General features: G+C 40.8%; 2 protein-coding genes across 2 annotated transcripts in view; one reads left to right on the top strand and one right to left on the bottom strand.

The window, feature by feature from the left end:
• The window catches only part of NCKAP1L (NCK associated protein 1 like), a 38,474-nt gene extending 30,549 nt beyond the window's left edge, over positions 1-7,925 (bottom strand). Inside the window, exons 1-3 of the mRNA XM_045800849.2 lie at positions 7,766-7,925; positions 6,604-6,714; positions 5,581-5,673 (exon numbers count right to left, since the gene is read on the bottom strand). Coding sequence (XP_045656805.1) covers positions 5,581-5,673; positions 6,604-6,714; positions 7,766-7,867 — 306 coding nt within the window. The 5' untranslated portion in view covers positions 7,868-7,925. The remainder of the gene's footprint in view (positions 1-5,580; positions 5,674-6,603; positions 6,715-7,765) is intronic.
• A 3,574-nt stretch (positions 7,926-11,499) lies between these two features.
• LOC123794558 (gametocyte-specific factor 1-like) lies at positions 11,500-15,928 on the top strand. The gene is made up of 7 exons (XM_087855436.1): positions 11,500-11,635; positions 13,077-13,174; positions 13,434-13,554; positions 13,722-13,823; positions 14,770-14,836; positions 15,410-15,480; positions 15,796-15,928. The coding sequence occupies exons 2-7, from the start codon at positions 13,082-13,084 to the stop codon at positions 15,807-15,809; spliced, it is 468 nt and encodes a 155-aa protein (XP_087711562.1). The 5' UTR covers positions 11,500-11,635; positions 13,077-13,081; the 3' UTR covers positions 15,810-15,928.
• Positions 15,929-23,298: the final 7,370 nt, after the last annotated feature.

Genomic DNA, 23,298 nt, shown 5'->3' with positions numbered 1-23,298 from the left:
ATTATGCACACTCTCCTTGATTTTATCATCCCAGTGTCCCCTTCCTCCACAAAAAAACATTATAAAATGAAGATCATCTGATAGGCTCTTTCCTTTTTTTATTTTATTTTATTTAAGTTCAATTAATTAACATATAGTGTATTATTAGTTTCAAAGGTTGAGTTCAGTGATTCGTCAGTTGTATGTAACACCCAGTGCTCATTACATCACGTGCCCTCCATAATGCCCATCACCCAGTTACCCCATCCCCCCACCTTCCTCCCCTCCAGCAACCCTCAGTTTGTTTCCTATGGCTAAGAGCCTCTTATGGTTTCTCCCTCTCTGATTTCATCTTGTTTTATTTTCCCCTCCCTCCCTCTATGCTCCTCTGTTTTGTTTCTTAAATTCCACATATGAGTAAAATCCTATGATAATTGTCTTTCTCTGATTGACTTATGTCACTTAACATAATACCCTCTAGGTCCATCCACATCATTGCAAATGGCAAGATTTCTTTCTTTTTCTTTTTTTCTTTTTTCTTTTTTTTTTTATGGCTGAGTGATGTTCCACTGTGTATATAGACCACATCTTTATCCATTCATCTGTCGATGGACATCTGGGCTCTTTCCACAGTTTGGCTACTGTGGACATTGCTGCTATAAACATTGGGGTACAGGTGCCCCTTCGGATCACTACATTTGTATCTTTGGAGTAAATACCTAGTACAGCAATTGCTGGGTTGTAGGGTAGCTCTATTTTTAACTGTTTGAGGAACCTCCATACTGTTTTCCAGAGTGGCTGCAGCAGCTTGCCTTCCCACCAACAGTGTAAGAGGGCTCCCCCTCCCCTGCATCCTCTGATAGGCTTTTTCTAAGATACCAGAAATCAGACCTATTTGTATTGATGAATCTCAAAGTTTGTTCTTGGATTCCATCTTCTACTCTCAGAAATTAATCATTAGCAAATGGGAATACTACTCAACTCTCTATGTGTTTCTTTTTTTTTTTTTAAAGATTTTTTATTTATTTATTCAACAGAGATAGAGACAGCCAACGAGAGAGGGAACACAAGCAGAGGGAGTGGGAGAGGAAGAAGCAGGCTCATAGCAGAAGAGCCTGATGTGGGGCTCGATCCCAGATCACCAGGATCACGCCCTGAGCTGAAGGCAGACGCTTAACCGCTGTGCCACCCAGGTGCCCCTCTCTATGTGTTTCTATTTACTAACCACCTACTATGTGCTAAGTACTTACTAGGTAATTTGTATATACTTCATTTAACCCTCATTCCAGTGTGATAGGGATTCTTTTTCTTTTCATACATAATTTTACCTAAATAAATATGCAGTTTTATTGTGGACACCTCCCTCCCCCCCCTCCATCTTGTACCAACCCCCAGGTAAACCTGTTTAACAACCCATTATGGCCTTTCTTAATTTTCTCCCTATTTATATAGTCCTATTCAGAAAGAGAGGGGAAAAAAAGAGGGATCTAGGGAGACAGGTTTTTTTGATCATCATTTGTGTTACAAAATTGAGATAATATCGTACTCTTGTTGCCGTTTTGCTTTTCTCGTTCAACCTTACCTGCTGAAAGCCTCCAAGTCATCTGGTAGAACGCTAATGCACTTCTTTTTAATGGCCACATAACAGCTCATGATATGGCCAATTTAATAAGCCTTTGTTTCACTGGTGGACATTTGCTTTGTACCCAATTCCTGCCATATTGGTACTTCTATTTCTACAAAGGTGGAACTGCTAGATCAAAAAGGATATATATTTTTATTTTAAAAATATGTTGCCAAAGACTTGAGCAGATACTTTACAATAACAAATATACAAACGGCCAATAAGCAAATGAAAAGACGTTCGACAAGATTAGTCATCAGGGAAATGCAAATTGTTTAACACCAGTAAGATACCACTATATACCCATGAGAATGGCAAAGATTTAAGTCTGATACTAGTAAGTGCTGATGAGAATGGGGAACAACTGGAACACTACTGCCGACAAGAGGAGAAAACGGAACAATGACTTTGGAAAAAAGTTTGGCAGTTTCTTATAAAATTAAACATACACGTACCATTTGATTTAGCAATTCAACTTCTAAATTATTTACCCAAGTGAAATGAAAAATACGTTCCCATAATGATTTGTACTCAAATGTGCATAGCATCTTGTGCATAATGGCTAAAAATATGGCTAATGGACACAACCCAAATGTCCATCAACAGGTAAATGGATGAATTGTATCCATACATGGAATAGTAGTCACCAAAAATAGGAAATGGATTGTAGTTACATGAAACAGCATAGATAAATCTCAAAAACGTTATACTGCATGAAAGAAGCCAGACATAAAGGAATGCATACTGTATAAATTCTAATTGTATGAACCTCTAGGAAAGAGAAGGAAATTCTAATCTAGAAAGCACATTAATGGTTGCCTGGGGCCAGGGGTTGGGGAGAAAGGGATTGACTGCGGGGGGGGGGGGGGAAGCTCAGGGAACATTTGGGGTGATGGAAATGTCCTCTACTTTCACTGTGGTGGCTGTTAACACAGGTGCATCCATTTGTCAAACTTTTTAAAATGGGAAAAAGATGTTTCCATATTAGCCTCCCCAAAAGGCCCTATCTAAATTAACACATGGGGAAACCAAGGCTAAGAGCAGTTAAGATACTTGCCTCTGATCAGCACCTAGTAAGTGATAGTACCAGAATTAGAACATGGAGCCTACGAGGTTCCCCTCTATACGACATGACTTCTCACCTGTTTAGCTCGATGTGGCCTCGTTTACCAGGAGGACCTTTCTACAAGTCCTTCCTGCAACCCAATTCCCACAGGTTTTAGCTGAAGTTTGCTTTCAGCCACTCACACAATGTCACTACACAATTCTTATTCTCTTAAAGGTAAGAACCAGGAGAGAACGGAATTAACATTTGTCGGCCTCTAACCTTACTACATGCTAAACACTGAGCTAGGTTTTTTCCATGCATTATCTCATTTAATTCTCACAAATACCTCACATAGTAAATCCTCTTTCCCCATGTTGTAGATAAAGAAACTGGGATTCAAAGAGTTCCTTGTCTAAAGTCATACATCTGGTAAGTAGTAAAGCTGAGAATTAAAACCAGGTCTGGGGGCGCCTGGGTGCCTCAGTGGGTTAAGTGTCTGCCTTCAGCTCAGGTCATGAACTCAGGGTCCTGGAATCAAGCCCCATGTCGGGCTCCCTGCTCGGCGGAGAGCCTGCTTCTCCCTCTCCCTCTGCCTGCCGCTCTGCTACTTGCTCTCTCTCTCTCTCTCTGTCAAATAAATAAATAAAATCTTTTTTAAAAATAAATATATAAATAAAAATAACAATAAAACCGGGTCTGTCTGATTCGGAGCCTACCTACTTTACACGCACAGCGCCTCAGTGCCTCTATTATCCCTCTTGCTCTGAATGAGCCGTGCCATACACCCTGGGCTCAGAACTTGACCAACGCCACAACCAGCAGTGTCCTGATATCCCCCTGGACTCCAGCCTTTCCTGGTGAGAGGCTTCTTTATATGCGTTTAGCGTTCTTTCCACCACCCCGCCAGTGCCTACCTTCTTCCTAACCGCTACTCTCAGTTGCAAGATTAATAACCTCTGACCGACCCTCCTTCAGATTTCACAGTTTTACAGTTTTCCACCTCTCTCTCCATTGTGTGCGAATGGCTTGGATCACCCCCCCGAGGCAGACGCAGGGCACCCAAAGCAGGGTTCCATACTTTTGAATCATCGAAGAAATACTATGATACCCTCACAAACTCGGATTGCTCAGATAGCTGACGTTTGTGTTATTTCTTAAATTCATAAATAATACATGCTCATGGGAGAAAAATTAGAAAATACAAACAGGCATAATTTTAATTAATTTTTAAAACCACTCAAAATCCCACCCATCAGAAGTTCAAATTTTCTTTAGATGCATGTTTATGCAGGTAAATATTCATATTAGGGACATCTTATGTCTTACTGTATTACAATTTGCTGTTACATTAGAGAACATATGAAGAACATCTTTCTATGCCAATTAATATAAATATATATTATCATCTTTCAGAGCTGTATGTTCATTTATAGATGTATTCTCTGAATTTTAACCAAATCTCTATATATTAGAAACATCAATTATCAACTTGTCACTATTCTTTTAAGATGTGTTTATTTATAAGAGATTGACTGTGTGCGTGCGTGCACGTGCACGGGTGGGGGGAGGGGCAGGGGAGAGACTCCCCAAGCCTCCCCCGCTGAGGGCGGAACAAAAGCAGGGCTCAGTCCCAGCACCCATGAGATCACGACCTGAGCCAAAACCAAGAGTCAGATGCCCAACCCAGGTGTCCCTCAACTCGTCACCATCTTACTGCAACAGAATACATTTTTTAAGAGTACGTTCTTTTACATGTGTTGCACTTTTGTTTCCTTGAGAATAATTTCTAGAAGTAAAATTGCTACGTTAAAAAGTATGTGTTTCTAAGACTTTTGAAACACGTCATCAATTTGCCCTTCAAAAACATTACACCGAACAATTCTTACTTTGTTTACATTTACAAAAATAGCGCCGCTCGTCTTTAACACTCAAAAGATCGTCTACGGTGCTGCTGCCAAGTATGACAATCAGACAATTAACAAATCAGACGGTCCAAATTGAGGAATATTCCGAACAATAACTAGTGCGGACTCTTCAAAAGGTCAGTGTCATGACAGACAAAAAAAAATGTTGGAAACTATTGTAAAGACTAGGGAAACATGACAACTAAATTCAATGTATCATCCATGAGATAACCGGCCGAATGTGAATATGGGCTCTACATTAAAACGAATAATATTGTAAAGATGTTACATTTCCTGAGTGTGATAATTGCATTAGGATTATGTAAGAAATATTCTTGTTCTTAGATATATTCTAAAGTATTTAGGAAGGGAAATGTCATAATATCTGCAATTAACTCAAATGATCCAGAAAAAAATAAAGATAAGCAAACATGGCAAAATACTAACGATTAGGAATTCTAAGAGAAGAGTAGACTAATATTCATTGTAATACTCTAGAAATTTTCAGTAGATTTATAATAAAATATTGGGGAATCCTACTTAAAATATGTGAATACTTAATAATACTTAAAAATGCATAGTTTAATAAATTAAAGCTGATTATGATTCACCCCAAAGGTAGTTAATTCGAACAGTTTCATGTATAATGTTCCAAATCTTTGTTATGTACATACTAACACCATGTGTATAAGCCTACGTATCCTTTTAAATGAAATATAATTATATCAGATACTACTGTGTAACTTGCAACATAAATGAACACCTACTAGGGGCATCTGGGTGGTTCAGTTGGTTAAGCGTTCCACCAATGATCTCAGGGTGGTGAGATGGAACCCCACATTGGGCTCCTGCTTGAGATTCTCTTTCTCCTTCTCCCTCTGCCCCTCCCCCCACTCATGTTATGTTATGTTATAAATACATAAATAAATAAATAGAATCCTTTTTAAAAATTGAACTTCTACTAAAGAAGGAATAACCTCTGAAGAATAATGCCTACATTGGGGTCCTGGGCTGGGAGGGCTCACCCGAAATTCCATGACATCCACAAATGACTGGTAGTAGTTGGTGAGGAATCTAATTATCTCAGCTTTTTCCCGATGTACTGGTCCTAAATGTTGCTGAGAGAAACACAAAACAAAAATTTTAAACCACAAAATAAGAAGACAATTGGTCAAAGCAACCCAAGAAGAATAGAAGTTATACCTAAACGTTCTTTTTTTTTTTTAAGATTTTATTTACTTGACAGAGAGAGAGAGCACAAGCAGGGGAAATGGGCAGAGAGAGAGGGAGAAGCAGGCTCCCTGCTGAGCAGAGAGCCAGACGCAGGACTCAATCCCAGGATCTGGAATCAAGACCTGAGCAGAAGGCAGATGCTCAACCGACTGAGCCACCCCAGTGCCCCTACCTAAACTGTCTTGAAGAGGCTTGAAATACACCAACAGACAGAGCTGGAAAATATCCAATGCTCTGAAAGTCTTAAGCAAGGGAGATTCTCTAGAAAGAATGATGCATGTGACCCTGACTAGATACAGAGTGCTAAATGAGAGGAAATTTCAAGGTCCCTTTCATTCAAAGAGGCTTACCACTTATATTAAAGTCAAAAGAGGTGGAGTGAGAAGATGCTACAGGTAAAATGGTAAGAAATCTAGGGCTAACCTTTAATAGCGGAGAACTAAGGGATATTCCATGAAATGCATAACTCTAAGATAATTAGCAAGGAAACACCTGGAAACAAGAAGAGCAGTAAAACATACGCACCCTGCTGGGCTGATCAAGCTGTCTTCCTCCACAAGAACAAAGTGTTCTCATGAATCTTGCAATGGAGAAAGGGGCAATGCTTTGCTCTAGCTTAGCCTGCAAGAATCCCAGCTTATCTCAGAATTCTCGAGACTACAAGAACCTGAAGCTCTGTGATGGAGTGCAGGAAAACTAAAAGAAGGCTGCTCCCTCCTTTGCCAACTTCAAAGAAAGGCAGTCAAAAGAGGAGAGTGTAAGCCACCAAGGGTAGAGTTATTTCAGAGAAAGGGGCAGGGGGGCAATGTTCTCACCGTGCTGTTTCGGACATCTATGGTGGGAAATTTCTTGTTGATGTACTTGAGAGAAGATTCCATGGACTTTTCCAGTAAGAAAGGTGGCTTGGATTTGGGGTCTGAACAAGTCTGCACCAATAAAGCACATTATATTTTAACCCTTTCTCCTGTCCCTCCAAACATACTTCTTCCTGCTGCATTCATTTTCACAAGTCTTTCTTACGGAAAGGAAATCTGGGGATTCATTATGAAAACATAGCAGTAGATGAGAAACAAGCTTCAGGGCTTGAAGCCAACTCTCAGTAGAGCTGAACGACCTGGGTATCTTGTCTTAACAAGAGGAGTTCAGTGTCTGCTCGGCCCCAGTGCAAAGAGGAAGCTCTCTCCCCACCCCTCAGCTGAAGCCGGAAGGAGTGAGAAAAGCAGCTGCTTGGGAGTTGGATTTCATGGGTGAGTGTGTCACAATGTCCATATGTAAGTATCTCATCCCAAAGGGTGTTTGTCGGGGACATGGGGCCAGAGAAACCATGTTCCTGGTGATTTGTCTTATTACAAAATGCACGAAGTTCCCTCTCCCTATTTTCTCTTCCAGAAACTCCCCACTCTTGCCCATCTTTATCTCTTTACTTCCCTAGGCCCAGCCCCTCGTCCCCTGGCCTGATCCTGTCCCCAGCCTCTCCCAATTTCACAATTCCTATCCTAAGCCCACATACACAACCACAGCATGAACTCTCAGACACTGAGTACCTCAGAAGGCACATACCCATATCTTATTGAAATATCATATCTATTTTTTCGTTGTAGGGAAGTACTTCCATGGAAAAGTTTTTGCCATAGACCCCACTTTGGATATCTTCAGAGTATGGGGGATCGGCAATAAACAATGAGACCCAGAATTCTAGACCCCAGACCTTTATTCAAATGACTCAGAACAAAATTATTTCCTACCCCCGCATACCCAGCAGAAAGCAGACACTCTCACTGGGGCAAGAATCATACCTAGAAAAAGCGTCCCCTTGTGCCTGCCACCACTGGCTGGCCTATGTAATGCTAGTGACTAAAGGCCAATTAAACCAGCGGGGAAAGAAGAGGGAGTCTAACCCCTGGAACTGCCGGCCTCAGGGTCCCCTGCCCTACTATTGCTGGAGTAAGTGGTACTGGTCCAGTTGCTCATGCTTACCTTCTTGATGTTATACATGCGGATGAGAACCCCCTGACCTCGATCGTTCAGGATAGTGAGCTTCTCGGCTAATTTATGCTGGTAGGCAGAGGTCAAAGACATGATGGCCACCGAGAGAGAGGAGTATCCGGACAGCAATGCCTAATCTCCCCAAACACTTTCAGCTTGGGTGGTGACACCCCCTGGGCGGAGGGCCCCAGCCTGGTTGGTGCGCTGGTCTTCCTGTTGCCTCTACAATTGGCTCATGGGTGAAAGCAGTCACTACGACTCACAGACCTTCAGAATCGTCTTGTGCTTCCGCTTGCACACTCAGCAGGAGACATTTCCTCTTTCTAGCGGTGCAGCACTTTTGGTGCTGCGGGTGCAGGCAGGGGAGAGGGACAGGCTTTCAAGCTCTTCCACAGTCTGGTACCAACCTTTCTGGCCTTAACCGTTCCCCAGTGTCCTATAAAAAGCTCAACACCAGACAAAAAAGTATCGACTACCCCACTCCCATACACCTTTATACTGCTTCCTCTTTTATATACCCCCATCAAGAATGCCTGTTATTCTCAGCTGAACCTTAGGCCTATCCATCTTTTAGGGCCCAGGTTAAATCCCAACTCTTCCTCATTACCCCATCTAGTATCAAATATTATACAGAAAATCATATTCTTCATTATATTTTTAAGTATATATCTTATCTCCCCCTACTACAGCAAAAGCCCCTTAATGACAGGAATTGTATCTAATACTTCTTTATATCTTTCACAATACTCTAGTACAGTGAGTCTTCAAGTGTAGTCATATCAGCGTCACCTTGAAACTCGTTAGACATGCAAATTCTCAGGACCCACCCCAGACCGACTGAATCCAAAACTCTGGGGCAGGGTCCAGCGCTCTGTGTTTCAACAAGCCTTCCAGGTAATTCAATGCGTTCTCAAGTTTGAGAACCACTGCTCGAGTACTATAGTTCTTTTTTTTTTAAAGATGTTTTCTTATTTGAGAGAGAGAGAGCATGAGCGGGGTGGGGAAGGGGCAGAGGGAGAGGGGGAAGCAGACTCCCCACTGAGCAGGGAGCCTAATGCAGGGCTCCATGCAGGGCTCGATCCCAGGACCCTGAGAACATGACCTGAGTTGAAGGCAGACGCTTAACTGAGCCACCCAGGGGTCTCTCTAGTACACCTTCTTAAAGGTGCTTAAGAAACTGAGATCGACCCTTATCCCTTGAGATTCTGAATTGGGAGATCTGCAGTGGGATCTAGAAACTGCATTTGTAAGTACCCTGGAAGGTTTTGAGACAAAGTTCCATCACATACATGTTGAGAAACACTAGTCTCCTGGGTCCAGTAACCACTCAGTAACTATGCTGATTTACTTGTTGAATTGTTAAGACTAACCTGGGAAATAGGCCCCATGAAGAACCAAATTAACCAAGAGTAACAAGGAGAAATTAATAGTAGACTTTAAATCTTTGAAGACTGAGGGGCGCCTGGGTGGCACAGTTGTTAAGCATCTGCCTTCGGCTCAGGGCGTGATCCTGGCGTTATGGGATCGAGCCCCACATCAGGCTCCTCTGCTGAGAGCCTGCTTCTTCCTCTCCCACTCCCCCTGCTTGTGTTCCCTCTCTCACTGGCTGTCTCTCTCTCTCTGTCAAATAAATAAATAAAATCTTTAAAATAAATAAATAAATAAATAAATCTTAGAAGACTGAATGAATTTTAGCACTAAAATATTCTTGCCATTCCAACCAGGCCTTAGCTCCCTAACTCAAGAAAACAGACTCACTTTCAAGTTTCTTTCAAGGCAAAAAGCAGAAGGTCCTCAGAAAAATTCTACATTGAGTTGTTTTTATGTCTACTTCCTTTCCGATACCTTTTCTCCGCTTTTCAATCATTCTCATTTTCCATATCCAGGGCTCTTACATTGTCCCAGTAAATCCTGGGGTGAAGGGATGGGGGCAGCTGATTAGCATTATTATATCCAGAAACTTAAATAAACTTAAATACATAAACTTAATATGTTTGTTCCCAAGAGAATATATTTTTCAAAGAAGCAAGAAGACGGCAGTGCTTACCACACAGAATTTCAAACTTCTCTAATGGAAACTTTACACTTTTGGAAAATGCAATCTGCCTCCCAGTTTATTTACCGGATAGAGTCCCTAGAAGGCTAGAGGCCTGGCATAAGGTACTACTGGCCCCGAAGATCTGAATCACCTGCTGTTATCAAAGAAACCCAGGTTCTACTAGAGGCATTTGCGGGATTCCTATTGGTCTTTCACCTTGATGGGGGAGATTAAGAGCAGGCAGTGAGGCACCAACGGGAAGGAAGCTGAGCCCTAGAACAGCAGCAGGCTTCTTACAGGTTAGTATACTTCTGCTGGATCTTTTTCACTCACGTTCCTTATCCTCCTGAAAAGTTTGTTGAAGTCTCTCCCTAAAAGCTGATCTAGTTTTCTCCTGTTCCCTAATATATACTCCCCAACCGAGCAGGCACCAACCTAATAGTCTTCTGTGCATGTGCCATGTTCATTTCTGCCTTTCTCACGTATGCATGTATGCTTTCCCTCTTGCTGACCCAAATCCTAGTCAATCTTCTGGATCTGGATCTAAGTTGAACCCGTGCTGAACTCCAACAGTACTTGGTCTCTGCCATGTATTTCACGTCTAAATTAGGTCCCACCTTTATATGCCTGTTTCATATTATCCTGCCACCTCAGCTGAACTGTAAGATTGCTGGAGCCTGGAAACACTCGTTTCCTTGTACTTGGTATATGAGAAAAGCCTACATTTTGGCATTAGACAGAATTTTGGGCTTGAATATTGTTGAGTCCAGTGGACTAAGCCTTATGACTTAGAGGCAAAGAGCCCAGATCTGGATCCAGAAAGCTTGAGTCCATATCCCAACTCTATCACTTAGCAGCTCTGATCCAGTTTCCCTGCCTGAAAATGGAGAGGATATTGAGAATCATTCCTATCACATGAAGATATTGTATGTATTAAATAAGTTACCATGTGAAATGATGACCTAGTTATTTACTATGTACCAGGTACTTTAAGGGCTTTACATGTATTATGTCAAATAATATTAATAATGTCATCCAAACATGTGCTAGCTTTGTAATTTTAGGATATCTATCACCACCGAGTTGGATTCCTAAACTATAAAACAGTGGTAATCCCTCATATACGTAGAAGTGGTTATATGACATTGTGTTTGTAAACATTCGGCTCAAGGCCTGGTACACTGGATTAAGAATGTCAAAAAGAAAGTGAAATTTGGGGGTTTTAGTATGTAGTGAGCTTATGTCACTTTCTGTGAAGTTCTACGTGGCACCCCATAAAGAAAAAGGCCAGGCTTAAAGATAGGACTAATCATTCCAACCAGTAGTCTTTAGAGAAACTTCACTGGAAAGATCATCCAGCAGCTCCTCCTGGAAACAGGAAGAACTCTCCTGAGGACGGCTTAATTACCCCAGAGCAGGGCCTAGTAACCCTGGCTACAAATCAGAACGCCCTGTGGAACTCTTTTAAAGCCACAGTTAGCCAGACCCCATTTGTGAAGATTCTGATCCAGCAGTTCTGGAAGATCTGTCACTTTAAAACTACTCAGTGATTCTCCTGCACAACCAAGATTGAAAACCACTTCTTCAAGACTTAACTATGACATCAAAAACTTCCAAACCTCTGAGAAACCATAGACCATATGGTGGGAGAAGAGGAATTGAGTAGCTTGAACAGAAAGTTGATTCACACCACCTGACAAAGGTACTCCACCTTCCCTCTCCCCAAACTTCAGCTGTTTGCCTTGTTTTGACCTACAGAAGGACTGTTTGACTCTTCAGACACTTCCCTTCAGATTCTTGAGAGACACTGCTTCAAGAATAAGGTAGGTCTCAAGAGCCTTTAGACTCAGTTTAACTGTCAAGGTAGCATCGAGGCTGGAATCCTCTTGCCAAGTCTAACATGTATTAAACCAAATGGCTTCCATTATAATCTTGGCCTCCCAACATGGGGTATTCAGTTATCGATAATTAGGTGAGTGATCCAAGGACGAAAATTCTGGCTGCCTGTTGTGAAGTGCTCTTTGTGTATTAAGGCCAGCCTGATCAGTCCGATCACACTTTATACTTTCCCAGGCTGCTGGCTAAAAGAAGGGTTGGGGTTCTCTGAAGACGACATTTCAGTATTAAAGCTCTTCTTCCATTATCTTTAAGAATCTAAAGATAACCACACAATATTGGATTATACTGCAACCTTTATTTTCCAAAAAGCCAATTCACTTTACAGTAAGTGTTCGTGGCTCTAATATTATCATCAATATGCAGTGTAAGCTTTAAGAGCCACCTGGCTTGTGTTCCTGAAAGGTACCTGAGTCTAAATCCCTGGACTTAATCATCTAAATGCCCTCAGGAAAATCTGACATTTAACAGTCTAGCTCTGTGCCCTTTGTCTATGCCCTAGGCATGATGCAAAGGAGAATGGAAATGGGCTATTCTAGGCACTTTTCTATCCTTACTGCTTATGCCAGTCTGCCTTGATCTTTCTCCCCCCTATCAGACTATGCTGGCCCTGCTTTGCAGAAATCTCAGCTGTAGCTGTTGCCTGGAAACTTGGGAGTCCTTGAAGTGAATGTCTGCTAGGATAGCTAAAGACAGCTAGCCATAAGGGAAAGTAGGCCTCCTATTGGCACTAAAATGTGGCAGATTTGAGACGGTATATTCTTAGTTCACTTCAGGCGTCTTCGTATGTTAATACCTACAACTTTAGAGATTTCAGACTGGCATTCTCAGATAATTATAAAGTAGCCTGAACTTGAACATGTGCTGTTCATTCTTCTGATCCGCTCTCCCCAAAAGTGGCTGTGCTGATCCGACATGTAACATCCTTGTCTAACAAAGAGCTTAATTTAGATAGATTTGGCAAAGAGATGGGAGGGAGCAATGCCGAACAGTAAGGGAACCAGCTGCCCCAGCCTTGCTTTCTCAATACTCAAGCTGATGGTGTAAAACTTCATCTTACCCCAGTGCTGTGAGCTTTCCAAGGAGCCCTGCCTTTAATACTCTATTTGAGGGCAAAGAATTCTATTCAAAACAACCTATAAGACTAAAATACATGTACAAATGTTAATTTTTGGTTTTTCAAGGCATATAAGCAGTGAAGTTCTCCTATTATCTAACTGACTAGGCTATTTAATCATCCCAAACTTTCATAGCAAGATACCCACATCTCTCACTCTTCTTTTGAGAATAGAAGGTAGGCCTATGTCAAAACTACCGGATCTTAAATGTCAATATTTTCTTTGCCAACCCATGGTTCCTACTATTTAGGACTCATGGAGCCAGAAGCATTAGAAATATGTCCTTATGACCCAAACCACAGGATGCCAGCCAGCAGGTTACAGTACCACCTGGCATCATGTAGAAAGGTAAGTTTTCCTGATTTAAAAAAAAAAATGTTAACTCACTAGACGGAGAAAAATAAGCTCAGAATATAAAAAGTTGAAGTTTTGGGTTTGTTTGTTTTGTTTGTTTGTTTGTTTGTTAAGAACAAGCTTCTGATCATACATAGCACTTAGCAGTTCTTAATGTTGGAAATGGTTTGTCTTAAGCGTTTACAGAAAGGAATGGAGGGTGGAAAACAGGCATTGTATCATAGCCATTTAACGAGAGCTTTTTCTCTTTTAGAAAAATCCGAAGATAGCTAAAAAGATGGCTAACTGCAAATATAATGCTTGCCATGTGGTCCCAATCAAAAGGCTCAAGGAACACGAGGCTAACTGTGTCAACAGAACTGCTGTAGATGATGGTAAGTTGTTGTTTTTTTTAATTTGGGGGGCAGATAAGTGGCATCAAGTGCTATTGCCCCTTGCCTCCATATTTCATAATTATGGAAGTCTTAGCCAAATGAGAGGAATGAAAAACAAAAGGAAGTTTCTACTCTGCTTCTATAACCTCTGGTCTGCTTTATTTCAGAGCCATTCAATCTTCCAAAGGTTATTTCTCCAAGTTTGGAACCAAATGAAAAACTTTCTAATACTGTCAATCAGATTCTTGACCCTGATGTCTGGAACACAGGTGAGCGAGGGTGAGAATACAGTCATAAATGAAAGCTTGGACCCTAAGTCCTTCGTAGCTAATTAAGTACTGTAGCCCTGGATAAATTCAAAGTCTTAACACTCCTCCCACAAAAATCCTTCAAAAACAATCAAATAAATCTGAGAATTTCATCTGTCTCTGAATAGGCAACCCAACAAAAAGGAGTTTAATTAAAACCTAAAATCACTTATAACAGTTTAAAGAATCTTATCTTACAAATATCTGGTCACTTTCCACAGAAAAAAAGTATTGGTATAAATTGAAACTTGTAGTCTGAAAGGTTTGGATTTATCCTATCTCATCCTTTCTCTAACATACAGCACGTTACAATAGAGAGTTTCCTAGCTCTTCTGTCAGATCTAGGTTCAACTCTATGTTCTGTCCTTAAGGAAAGTTACTTCTCAAACACCTCTTCCTCACCCATAAAAGGAATAATACCTATCTCATAAGGCACATTAATATTAAATAAAGATGTACATGTGCAGGAGAGTAATACAAGTTCCTTTAACAAAGTTCAGATTGTGCTGATAACATGGTTTAACACAACAGATGTTTCCCTGTATACAAGCCCAATGCGAGTATTCAGTGGGGACTGTGCCTTGAGAACACAGGTTCTTTTCATCTTGTGACTGTCACCTTCCACACTTGGCTTCCCAAACTGCCACAAAAAGAGAATTCAGGTACAGGTCCCCCTTACGCGTCTTGGCCCGGAAGAAAATACTTCCAGTCATAATCCATTGGCACAAACTGGTCATATGACCACACCGACCATCAAGTTGGTAATGCGGTCCCTGGCAAATCAGCCAATTTCCAGCAACAACTATGGAAGGGAGATTCAAATCTCTGCCGCCAACGGCTTTCTCTGCAACGATATAAAAATGCCTAGTACTTGTATCACGTCTCCATCCTCTCTCCTTCTCTCTAGATAACACACATCATTCTCCTTCATTTGTTCTTAAGACATTTGCTCCAAAAACGCTGGTCTGTGAAAGGTAAGATAAATCATCTTATAGAAGTTATTGGAATAGAGAGCAAAATACCTTTAAGTTTGACTCAAAGTGAGATGGCCACTAGGTCTTAGGCATGGAAAATGCCTACACTTCAATTATGAATTTTGAAAGATCTGTATTCATGGGCTCTGAGTACTTCCATTCCCTCCCTTAGTCTCCACTTAGGACTCTAATCCATTAAGGACTTGATTACACAAGGTTCTCAATTCTATGTAAGATTTTCAAGGAATGAAAATAACAATTCCTAAAATTTTGAAGGGAAAGCAATCTGTACAATCCACATGAAATAAACTAACAAGGATCCCCAACCTAACAAGCTTGAAGGGCACATCTAAGGGTTAGAGAAGCCACCAATGGAGTTACCCATCACATACACAGGGGGACAGGAAGTACAAAGGAACAGAAACTTGCACAAAATCAATAATTCCTACTCTGACCTTTAATAATATCAACCATTTTTGATAAAGTAATTTAAATCTCCTAGAACTGGTTATCTAGACTAAAACTCAAGTTCTGGTCTCCAACTAGCTTTCCTTTTTTGGTCATCTCCCACAGTGACTCAAGAGACATAAAAAAAGAGACTACGGATGACAAACATCCTAACAACTCTAAGTCCTGGGGAAAAGGTAAAGTAACTTTTAAAAACTAATATCACAGTTCTACGATATTAACATAGTTTTAACTAATACCACTAAGGTATTCTAAATCTTGAAAGATTCTTAGACAAACTTTTATTCTTTAAAAAAATAAACTTATTTTCTACTCTAAGTTCTTCTTCCCCCACAACAGAAGCAGGGAAAGTCCCAGTGGCTTTAAGTCAGACTGTGGAGAAAAAGCCATCTAGAACTCTCTTTGAAATGCAACTAATACACATCAAGCTTAGGTCTTCCATAAAAACACTTTCAAAATGACATTACCTTAATGTTCTTTTCTACCTATAGGTCAGAAAAACTGATGGAGAAGCTGGGGATTAAAGAGCCAGCAGACAGAAAATTTATTGTCTTTTTTTAAACTTCTGGGAAATCTTAACTGTCATGTTTTAGGTAACAAATCCAGTCATTGTTGGCATCTTAACATGTTTTTATTTATTTAAATAAAGAATATTTTTCCTATGATAAGCTTCATTACATGTTTTTATCCTTCCTTGTTTTCATATCCTCATTTGTCAACCAAAAGGCTAAAGGGCTTATTTGCCTATTTTCCCTATTAGTAGAGGGAATACAGCTATCATGTGAGCTATGCTATTCCTTAATCAGATTCTTTATCCTCCAATTGTTTTTCTCCTACTCCAAGTCACATACTATATGACCATCAGATCAACCTTCTTCAATCAGTTTTGTACAAATCTTCCACACTTAAAAGACACAGTTTTGGGGGCGCCTGGGTGGCTCAGTCGTTAGGTGTCCGCCTTCGGCTCAGGGCGTGATCCCGGCCGTTCTGGGATCGAGCCCCACGTCAGGCTCCTCTGCTGGGAGCCTGCTTCTTCCTCTCCCACTCCCCCTACTTGTGTTCCCCCTCTCGCTGGCTATCTCTCTCTGTCAAATAAACAAATAAAATCTTTAAAAAAAAAAAAAAGACACAGTTTTGGGGGCACCTGGCTGGCACAGTCAGTAGAGCCTGTGACTCTTGATCTCAGGGTCATTAGTTCAAGCCCCACGTTGGGTGTGGAGCCTACTTTAAAAAACAGAACAGAACAAAAGCTATAGTTTTTATGACAAGCTGAGTTTGGAGCATGCCTCCAAATCTTCCCTTCTTAACTCTGTAGAAGTCAATTTACTCCCACCTTAAATACACCTTAATCTTTTTACTCTGTTCATTTTAAAATGTCATCCCTTGCCCTTCAACCATGGAAATCGCTTTCTAGCTTTTTTTTTTTAATCTAAATTTTAATCTTCACCACATTTAAACCTTCCAGGCATCCAACCTCCATCATGCCACAAAGCTTCCCGAGAGAAGTCGGAGTCGCGCGCTACTGTGTATTTGCTACACCTGCACCACTAGCCTGGTGCTGTGTCGGAGTCACGCGCTACTGTGTATTTGCTACACCTGCACCACTAGCCTGGTGCTGTGTCGGAGTCGCGCGCTACTGTGTATTTGCTACACCTGCACCACTAGCCTGGTGCTGTGTCGGAGTCACGCGCTACTGTGTATTTGCTACACCTGCACCACTAGCCTGGTGCTGTGTCGGAGTCGCGCGCTACTGTGTATTTGCTACACCTGCACCACTAGCCTGGTGCTGTGTCGGAGTCACGCGCTACTGTGTATTTGCTACACCTGCACCACTAGCCTGGTGCTGTGTCGGAGTCGCGCGCTACTGTGTATTTGCTACACCTGCACCACTAGCCTGGTGCTGTGCACATAGTACAGAGTCACAGACTTGGTACCTAAACTGAACTCAGACCCCATGTATAACAGGCCAAAATTTGTTCCTCTCAAGCTGTAATCTTTTTTTCAGCTAGCTAATTTTAAAATAATGACCTTGGTTTTTTGCTAGTTTACTGATTGGTTTAGGTATATTTAGACTTATAATTAAAAGTTGAAGTTATAATCGAATGGATATTTTCTGCCCTTAGAAGTCTTATCCCTACCTAAGTATTTTCTAGATCCTTTTCAAATGATCTTTTGTTTTCCTTCAATTAAAGCAGAAAACAGAAGGGAGAATAACTAGATACTTTTAGTATCTAACGCATTCTAGTATGCTTTGTGCAAAGGAGGGCTACCGACTTGCTCCCTTAGATTTACATAATATAAACAAGATTTTTATCTCTTGACTAAGGCATTACACATATTTTGAGTTTTTTAAATTACACTTTGGTATATTAATACCAAACTATATGAAAATTGAAAAGTTTCCTAGGAAAAATGGCCAAGAAAGATAAAGATGTCTTCCTCTCTCATATTTTCAGTATATGGAATCTTCCCCTAAAAAGCCATGTAGTCTTAATTGGGGTGACTACATAATTTTTCCTTCAAACCAGGGTACTCTTGAGCATGAAAGGGGGAATAATAATTATCCTGAGATAACCAAAAAACCAGGTTGGCCATCCTAGTCTTAAGGGATAAAACATCACAAAATAGGCAGTTGTCATTCAAAATATGGATTCCAGATCTACTCATATCTCACTTAAAGAAGTTTTGAGGGGTACCTGGGTGGCACAGCCAGTTAAAGTCCAACTCTTAGTTTCGACTCAGGTTGTGGTCTCAAGGTGGTGAGATCAAGTCCCGAGTCAGGCTCCACACTCAGTGCTTAAAACTCTCCCTCTCCTCCTCCTCCTCCTCTCTCTCTCTCTCTCAAATTAAAAAAAAAAAAAAAAAGTTTTGAGCCCCCGTAGAAGAAGGCACAATAGAAACTAAAATATCACTTTTTTTTTTTTGGCCTTTGACGTAACATTTGGTCAAAGTTTCCAAAAAAAAAAAAAAAACCCTACAGAAAATACTTAATTAAAAAAAAAAAAGCAAAGGTTTTTTCAAAGTTATTGTCTCAAAGCCTTCCTAGATTCTCCGAAGTCTTAACTATTCCTCCCATACTCCCCTAACAGGTGGTTTATGTCTCTATATAACATCCCTTTATTCTGATTTACTGTTAATAAACTATAAGATGCTTTAGGAGAGGCATGAGCTTGACTATGTAATAGTCCTATGCCCACAAAAAAAAAAAATTAAAGTGGCTGAATGTGAAGAATCTATATAGACATGGGGTAAAAAGACACTCAGTACCCTGGCCTAAATATTTATACTGAATAAATCAACCTTTCAAAAACCTTGGTAACCAAATTCACTCTTCTTCACCAAAAAGTCCTATCAAAGCAATTTAAATTATATTTCTGTAATAGTAATAAGACTTTCTAGCTATAAAGTTTCTTCCCTATGATCAAGTTTAAGATTTCCACTTTTACATGCACAGTATGAACTATGGGGAAAAAATTGCTAGGGCCCATTACTCATACCATAGATAACATACATGGTCTTTTTGTGCAGGCTTTCCAAGCAGCCGTGGTATAAAATGAGGAAAGAAAAAAACCTCCAATATTTTAGTCTCATTAAAAATTATAGTGGCCATGGTCCATTATAAAGGAGCAATGTTGACAGCAACAGTATAAGGCAATGGTTCTCAACCTTTAGTGGGTATTATAATCACTTAAAGGCTGGGACGCCTGGGTGGTTTAGTCAGTTAAGCACCTGCCTTCCGTTCAGGTCATGATCCCAGGATCCTGGGATCAAGTCGCATCGGGCTCCTTGCTCAGGGAAGAGCCTGCTTCTCCCTCTGTGCCCTCTGCTTGTGTGCTCTGTCGCTCTCTCTCTCTCTCCCTCTGACAAATAAATAAAATCTTTTTTAAAAATTAAAATAAAATAAAATCACTTGAAGGACTTTCTAAAACAGATGATAGGACATCTCACCCCTGAGTTTCTGAATCAGTAGAACTATAGTAAGGCCTAGGAATTGGCATTTTCTCAAGTTCCCAAGTGATAGTCTTGCTGTGGTCTGGGACCACCCTTTAAGAACCATCGGCCTAAACACAGTTTAAGTGCTAGGAGGGAGGGAGGATGGAAGGAGGTTACAAGAAAACATAAGAACTTAATTCCAGACAGAGATTAGAAAACTTTACAGGAAAAAAAAATGACTCTCAGGGTTTAAACATTTGGCATTTTTTCTTTGTTTTTGTTTTGTTGTTGTTGTTTTCTCTTTTTTAAGTAGGCTCCACACCCAGGGTGGAGCCCAAAGCAGGGCTTGAATTTATGACCCTGAGATCAAGACCTGAACTGAGATCAAGAGTCAGAGGCCTAACCAACTGAGACACCCGGGCACCCCTTGACATTTTTTAAAATAACAGAAGAATGGCACTTTTATAATCTTAGAACTGTTCTCGGCACGACTAGTCCTTTGCATAATTTTTAGTAGGTGAAATTTCTTTAGTATCATTCTGCCATTCTCGCATCCTTTCAACAACCTTCTTTGAAGAAGTTCCATTTCCTCACCTATTTGTTCATAAAGCCTTGCCAACGTGATACTAACAATGACTTGAAAACTTCGACTTAACAATTTACATTTTAGATACCAGCACCAGAAAGAAAGTGAGGGGCTATTTGTTGCTGACTCCTGGAAAAGGAAACTAGATAGAAGTCATGGAAAAACACAGAGAACAGATTTCTCAAGCCCACTGGTAACTGTTACAGGTGATATGGATGACACAGGTATGTAACAATTAACATATTGAGACACAAATAATTTAAAGTATAAATTTTTAAAAATCACTATTAAGTTTCTTCATTCATCCTGTATTATCCTGTGTTTCCAGAGGTAGATGTTGGCTATTCATTCCAAACTCCCATTAGGGACTCTTTTTTTTTTTTTTTTTTTTTAAGATTTTATTTATTTATTTGACAGAGAGACAGCCAGCGAGAGAGGGAACACAAGCAGGGGGAGTGGGAGAGGAAGAGGCAGGCTCCCAGCGCAGGAGCCCGATGTGGGACTCGATCCCAGAACCGGGATCACGCCCTGAGCCGAAGGCAGACACTTAACGACCGCGCTACCCAGGCACCCCATAGGGACTCTTTTTTAAACATAAATTTATTTTCTTTGGCTCCCTGGTAGCAGCACCTCTCCCTGCTACTTTGCCTGAAAAATTGTAACCAGCACCAATTTTTCACCCTACTCTAAAACAATACTTCCCAATCCATCCTCATTAGTAACACTATCCATTATGATCCCCTAGATCTTTCATTTTGAAATATTTTCCAACTGTGTTTATTGAATAATTTTCCTGTTTTTAACTATGCACTTAACTACCAATCAGAATTTATGATTAGATGAGAGAATCAGAACTTTGTTGATAACATTCAAGTCAGAAATAAAGAAATTTAATATTTTAGTCTTCTGGTGAGCTAAGTTTAAGTTTTATTGGCTATCTAAAACACTGAAAATCCCTAAGGAATCTCAAGGACTACTGGAATTCCTTCAATCCTAAAAGCTGGGAAAACTCATTTTCTAACAACGATCTTGGGGGGCGGGTAGCAGGGGACTCCTGGGGGCTCTGTTGGTTAAACATCAGACTCTTGGTTTTGGCTCAGGTCATGATCTCATGGGTCATGAGATGGAGCCCCATGTTGTTCTCCACACTCAAGTCTGCTTGAAGATTCTCTCCTCTGCCCCTCCCCACACTCCCTCTCTCTCTCAAATAAATAAATCATTTTTTTAAAGATTTTTTTTTTAATCACTAGGCCACTGGTCCTTTTCCTCATTAGTCCAGAGTCTCTGTTTTTAACTTACAATTATTAATTCAAAAATATAATCTAGAGGGACGCCTGGGTGGCACAGCGGTTAAGCGTCTGCCTTCGGCTCAGGGCGTGATCCCGGCGTTGGGGGATCAAGCCCCACATCAGGCTCCTCCACTAGGAGCCTGCTTCTTCCTCTCCCACTCCCCCTGCTTGTGTTCCCTCTCTCGCTGGCTGTCTCTATCTCTGTCGAGTGGATAAATAAAATCTTTAAAATATATATATATATATATATATATATATATATATATATATATATATATATATATATATAATCTAGAATTTAGGGACAAATGCTAGCATATCCTCAGAACCAGCAAGGATCAGATTCAGTCTCGGTTATTAATCCTGGCTAGCTCCTAGAGTGACTCTTTATAAATGCCTTGGTCTCTCATTGTTTTTTCCCTTTTCAAATATATTCAACCTGGCTGAAAAGCCAGGCTGAAAGAAAGCTCAGCAGGGATCTTAGATAAAGCTGGAACTTTCCAGGTTGGAGATGAATGAACAAAGCATTTAAGAATAGAAAGAACAGATGTGTGGCGCATTTTTATTTTTAAAATCTCCACTGAAAGACAGTTTGGGGTTTTTGTTTGTTTATTTATTTAAAAGTTGGTGGGCTTGGGGCGCCTGGGTGGTTCAGTTCGTTAAGCATCTGCCTTGGGCTCAGGTCATGATCCCAGGACCCTGGGACCGAGGCCTGCATCAGACTCCCCGCTCATCGGGGAGTCTGCTTGTCCCTCTCCCTCAGCCCCTCCTTCCGCCCGACCCTCTGCTCATGCTTTCTCTCTCTCAAATAAATAAATAAAATCTTTAAAAAATAAAAGTTGGTGGGCTTGTTCACTCATGCTAAATGGAATAGCTTTCTCAGATGAGGATCCTGTCACCCTGACAAAGCATTACTGAACGCAGTGAAGCCTGACTTTGGATTCTGGTTTGGTACCCACCCCCTCCATCCTCTCAAGCCCTAGCTCTTCCTCAGAAATTTCAGTCTGCAGGTATCTGAAAAGTACTTATGGGTCACAGTAACAGTGTCAACAATTTCACCAGCTTACTGCAATTTAAAGCCTGAAAAATCACATTTCACTTCAAATCACATTGGCCACACCAATCTGCATGAATGATGTGATAAATTCAGAGGTTTCGGATTTCGGAAAGGTTACTTTAAGATATTCCTAACAATCTGAAACTGATTTACCAAAACAGCAGCTTTCTCTAAAATGCTTTGTGCTAAGTTTGCAGTGAAGCTTTCATTCTTAGCTATTATCTTTCAAGAAGCACTTTAACAGCCTGCTCCTCCTTCACAGGAATTATCCAGGCCACTCAGGTGAAAGAACAGATTTCCTAAATTCAAAACAGTGCCTAGGTCAGTGGTTCTCAGCCCTGACTGCATATTAGAATCATCTGGGTAGCTTTTTAAAAATAACTGTGCCCAGCTCTTTCTGATTAATTGGTCTGGAAAGGGAACTTGGCATAGTATGTCTTAAAAGCTCCCTGGATGATTCTAACGTACAGACAAGATTAAAAACCACTAGCCTACAAGAATGGCTTGGGCGGGGCGTCTAACAGCACATTTCTTTTTAGGGTCTCAATATGAGACAAAGACTATGACGCACACTCTACTCAGCCCAAGGGCTGATAATCTTTAAACCACCGCCGCCGCTGCCACCGCCAGCACCGCCACCAACAACAACTGGGTAGTGACGCCTAGGTGGCTCAGTCTGTTAAGTGTCTGTCTTTGGCTCAGGTCATGATCCCAGGATCCTGAAACTGGGACAAGGCTGGCTCTCTGCCCAGCAGACAGTCTGCTTCTCCCTCTTCCTCCATCCCTTCCCCTCCTCACCAACCCCCCACCCATGCCCTCGAATGCACACTCCCTCAAATAAATAAATAGAATCTTTAATAAAAAAAAAAGGTAACAATCTATGTTTATTAAGTAGTCTCGTAAAAATAAAAAGTCTCATCTCAATGATCCTTTTCACTGAAGTAACATTCAGTTGTTGCTATCAGGATAAGTTCTCCTAAGTCACATTTAGGCTTTATAAACCACTGAAATGTTCCAAAACTCCCAATAACTGAGCATTCAGACTGATCTCCCATACTACCTCCTACACCTTGGACAGTATAAACATTTTTGTTATATCATATTTTTACTTCTTGGTTTTGAAAAACTG

This window comes from Ursus americanus, chromosome 25 (assembly GCF_024610735.1).
Source record: "Ursus americanus isolate L20-20 chromosome 25, mUrsAme1.1.p, whole genome shotgun sequence".
NCBI lineage: Eukaryota > Metazoa > Chordata > Mammalia > Carnivora > Ursidae > Ursus > Ursus americanus.
The sequence above is the reverse complement of the archived record's forward strand: the minus strand, read 5'-3'. Positions and strand labels throughout refer to the sequence as shown.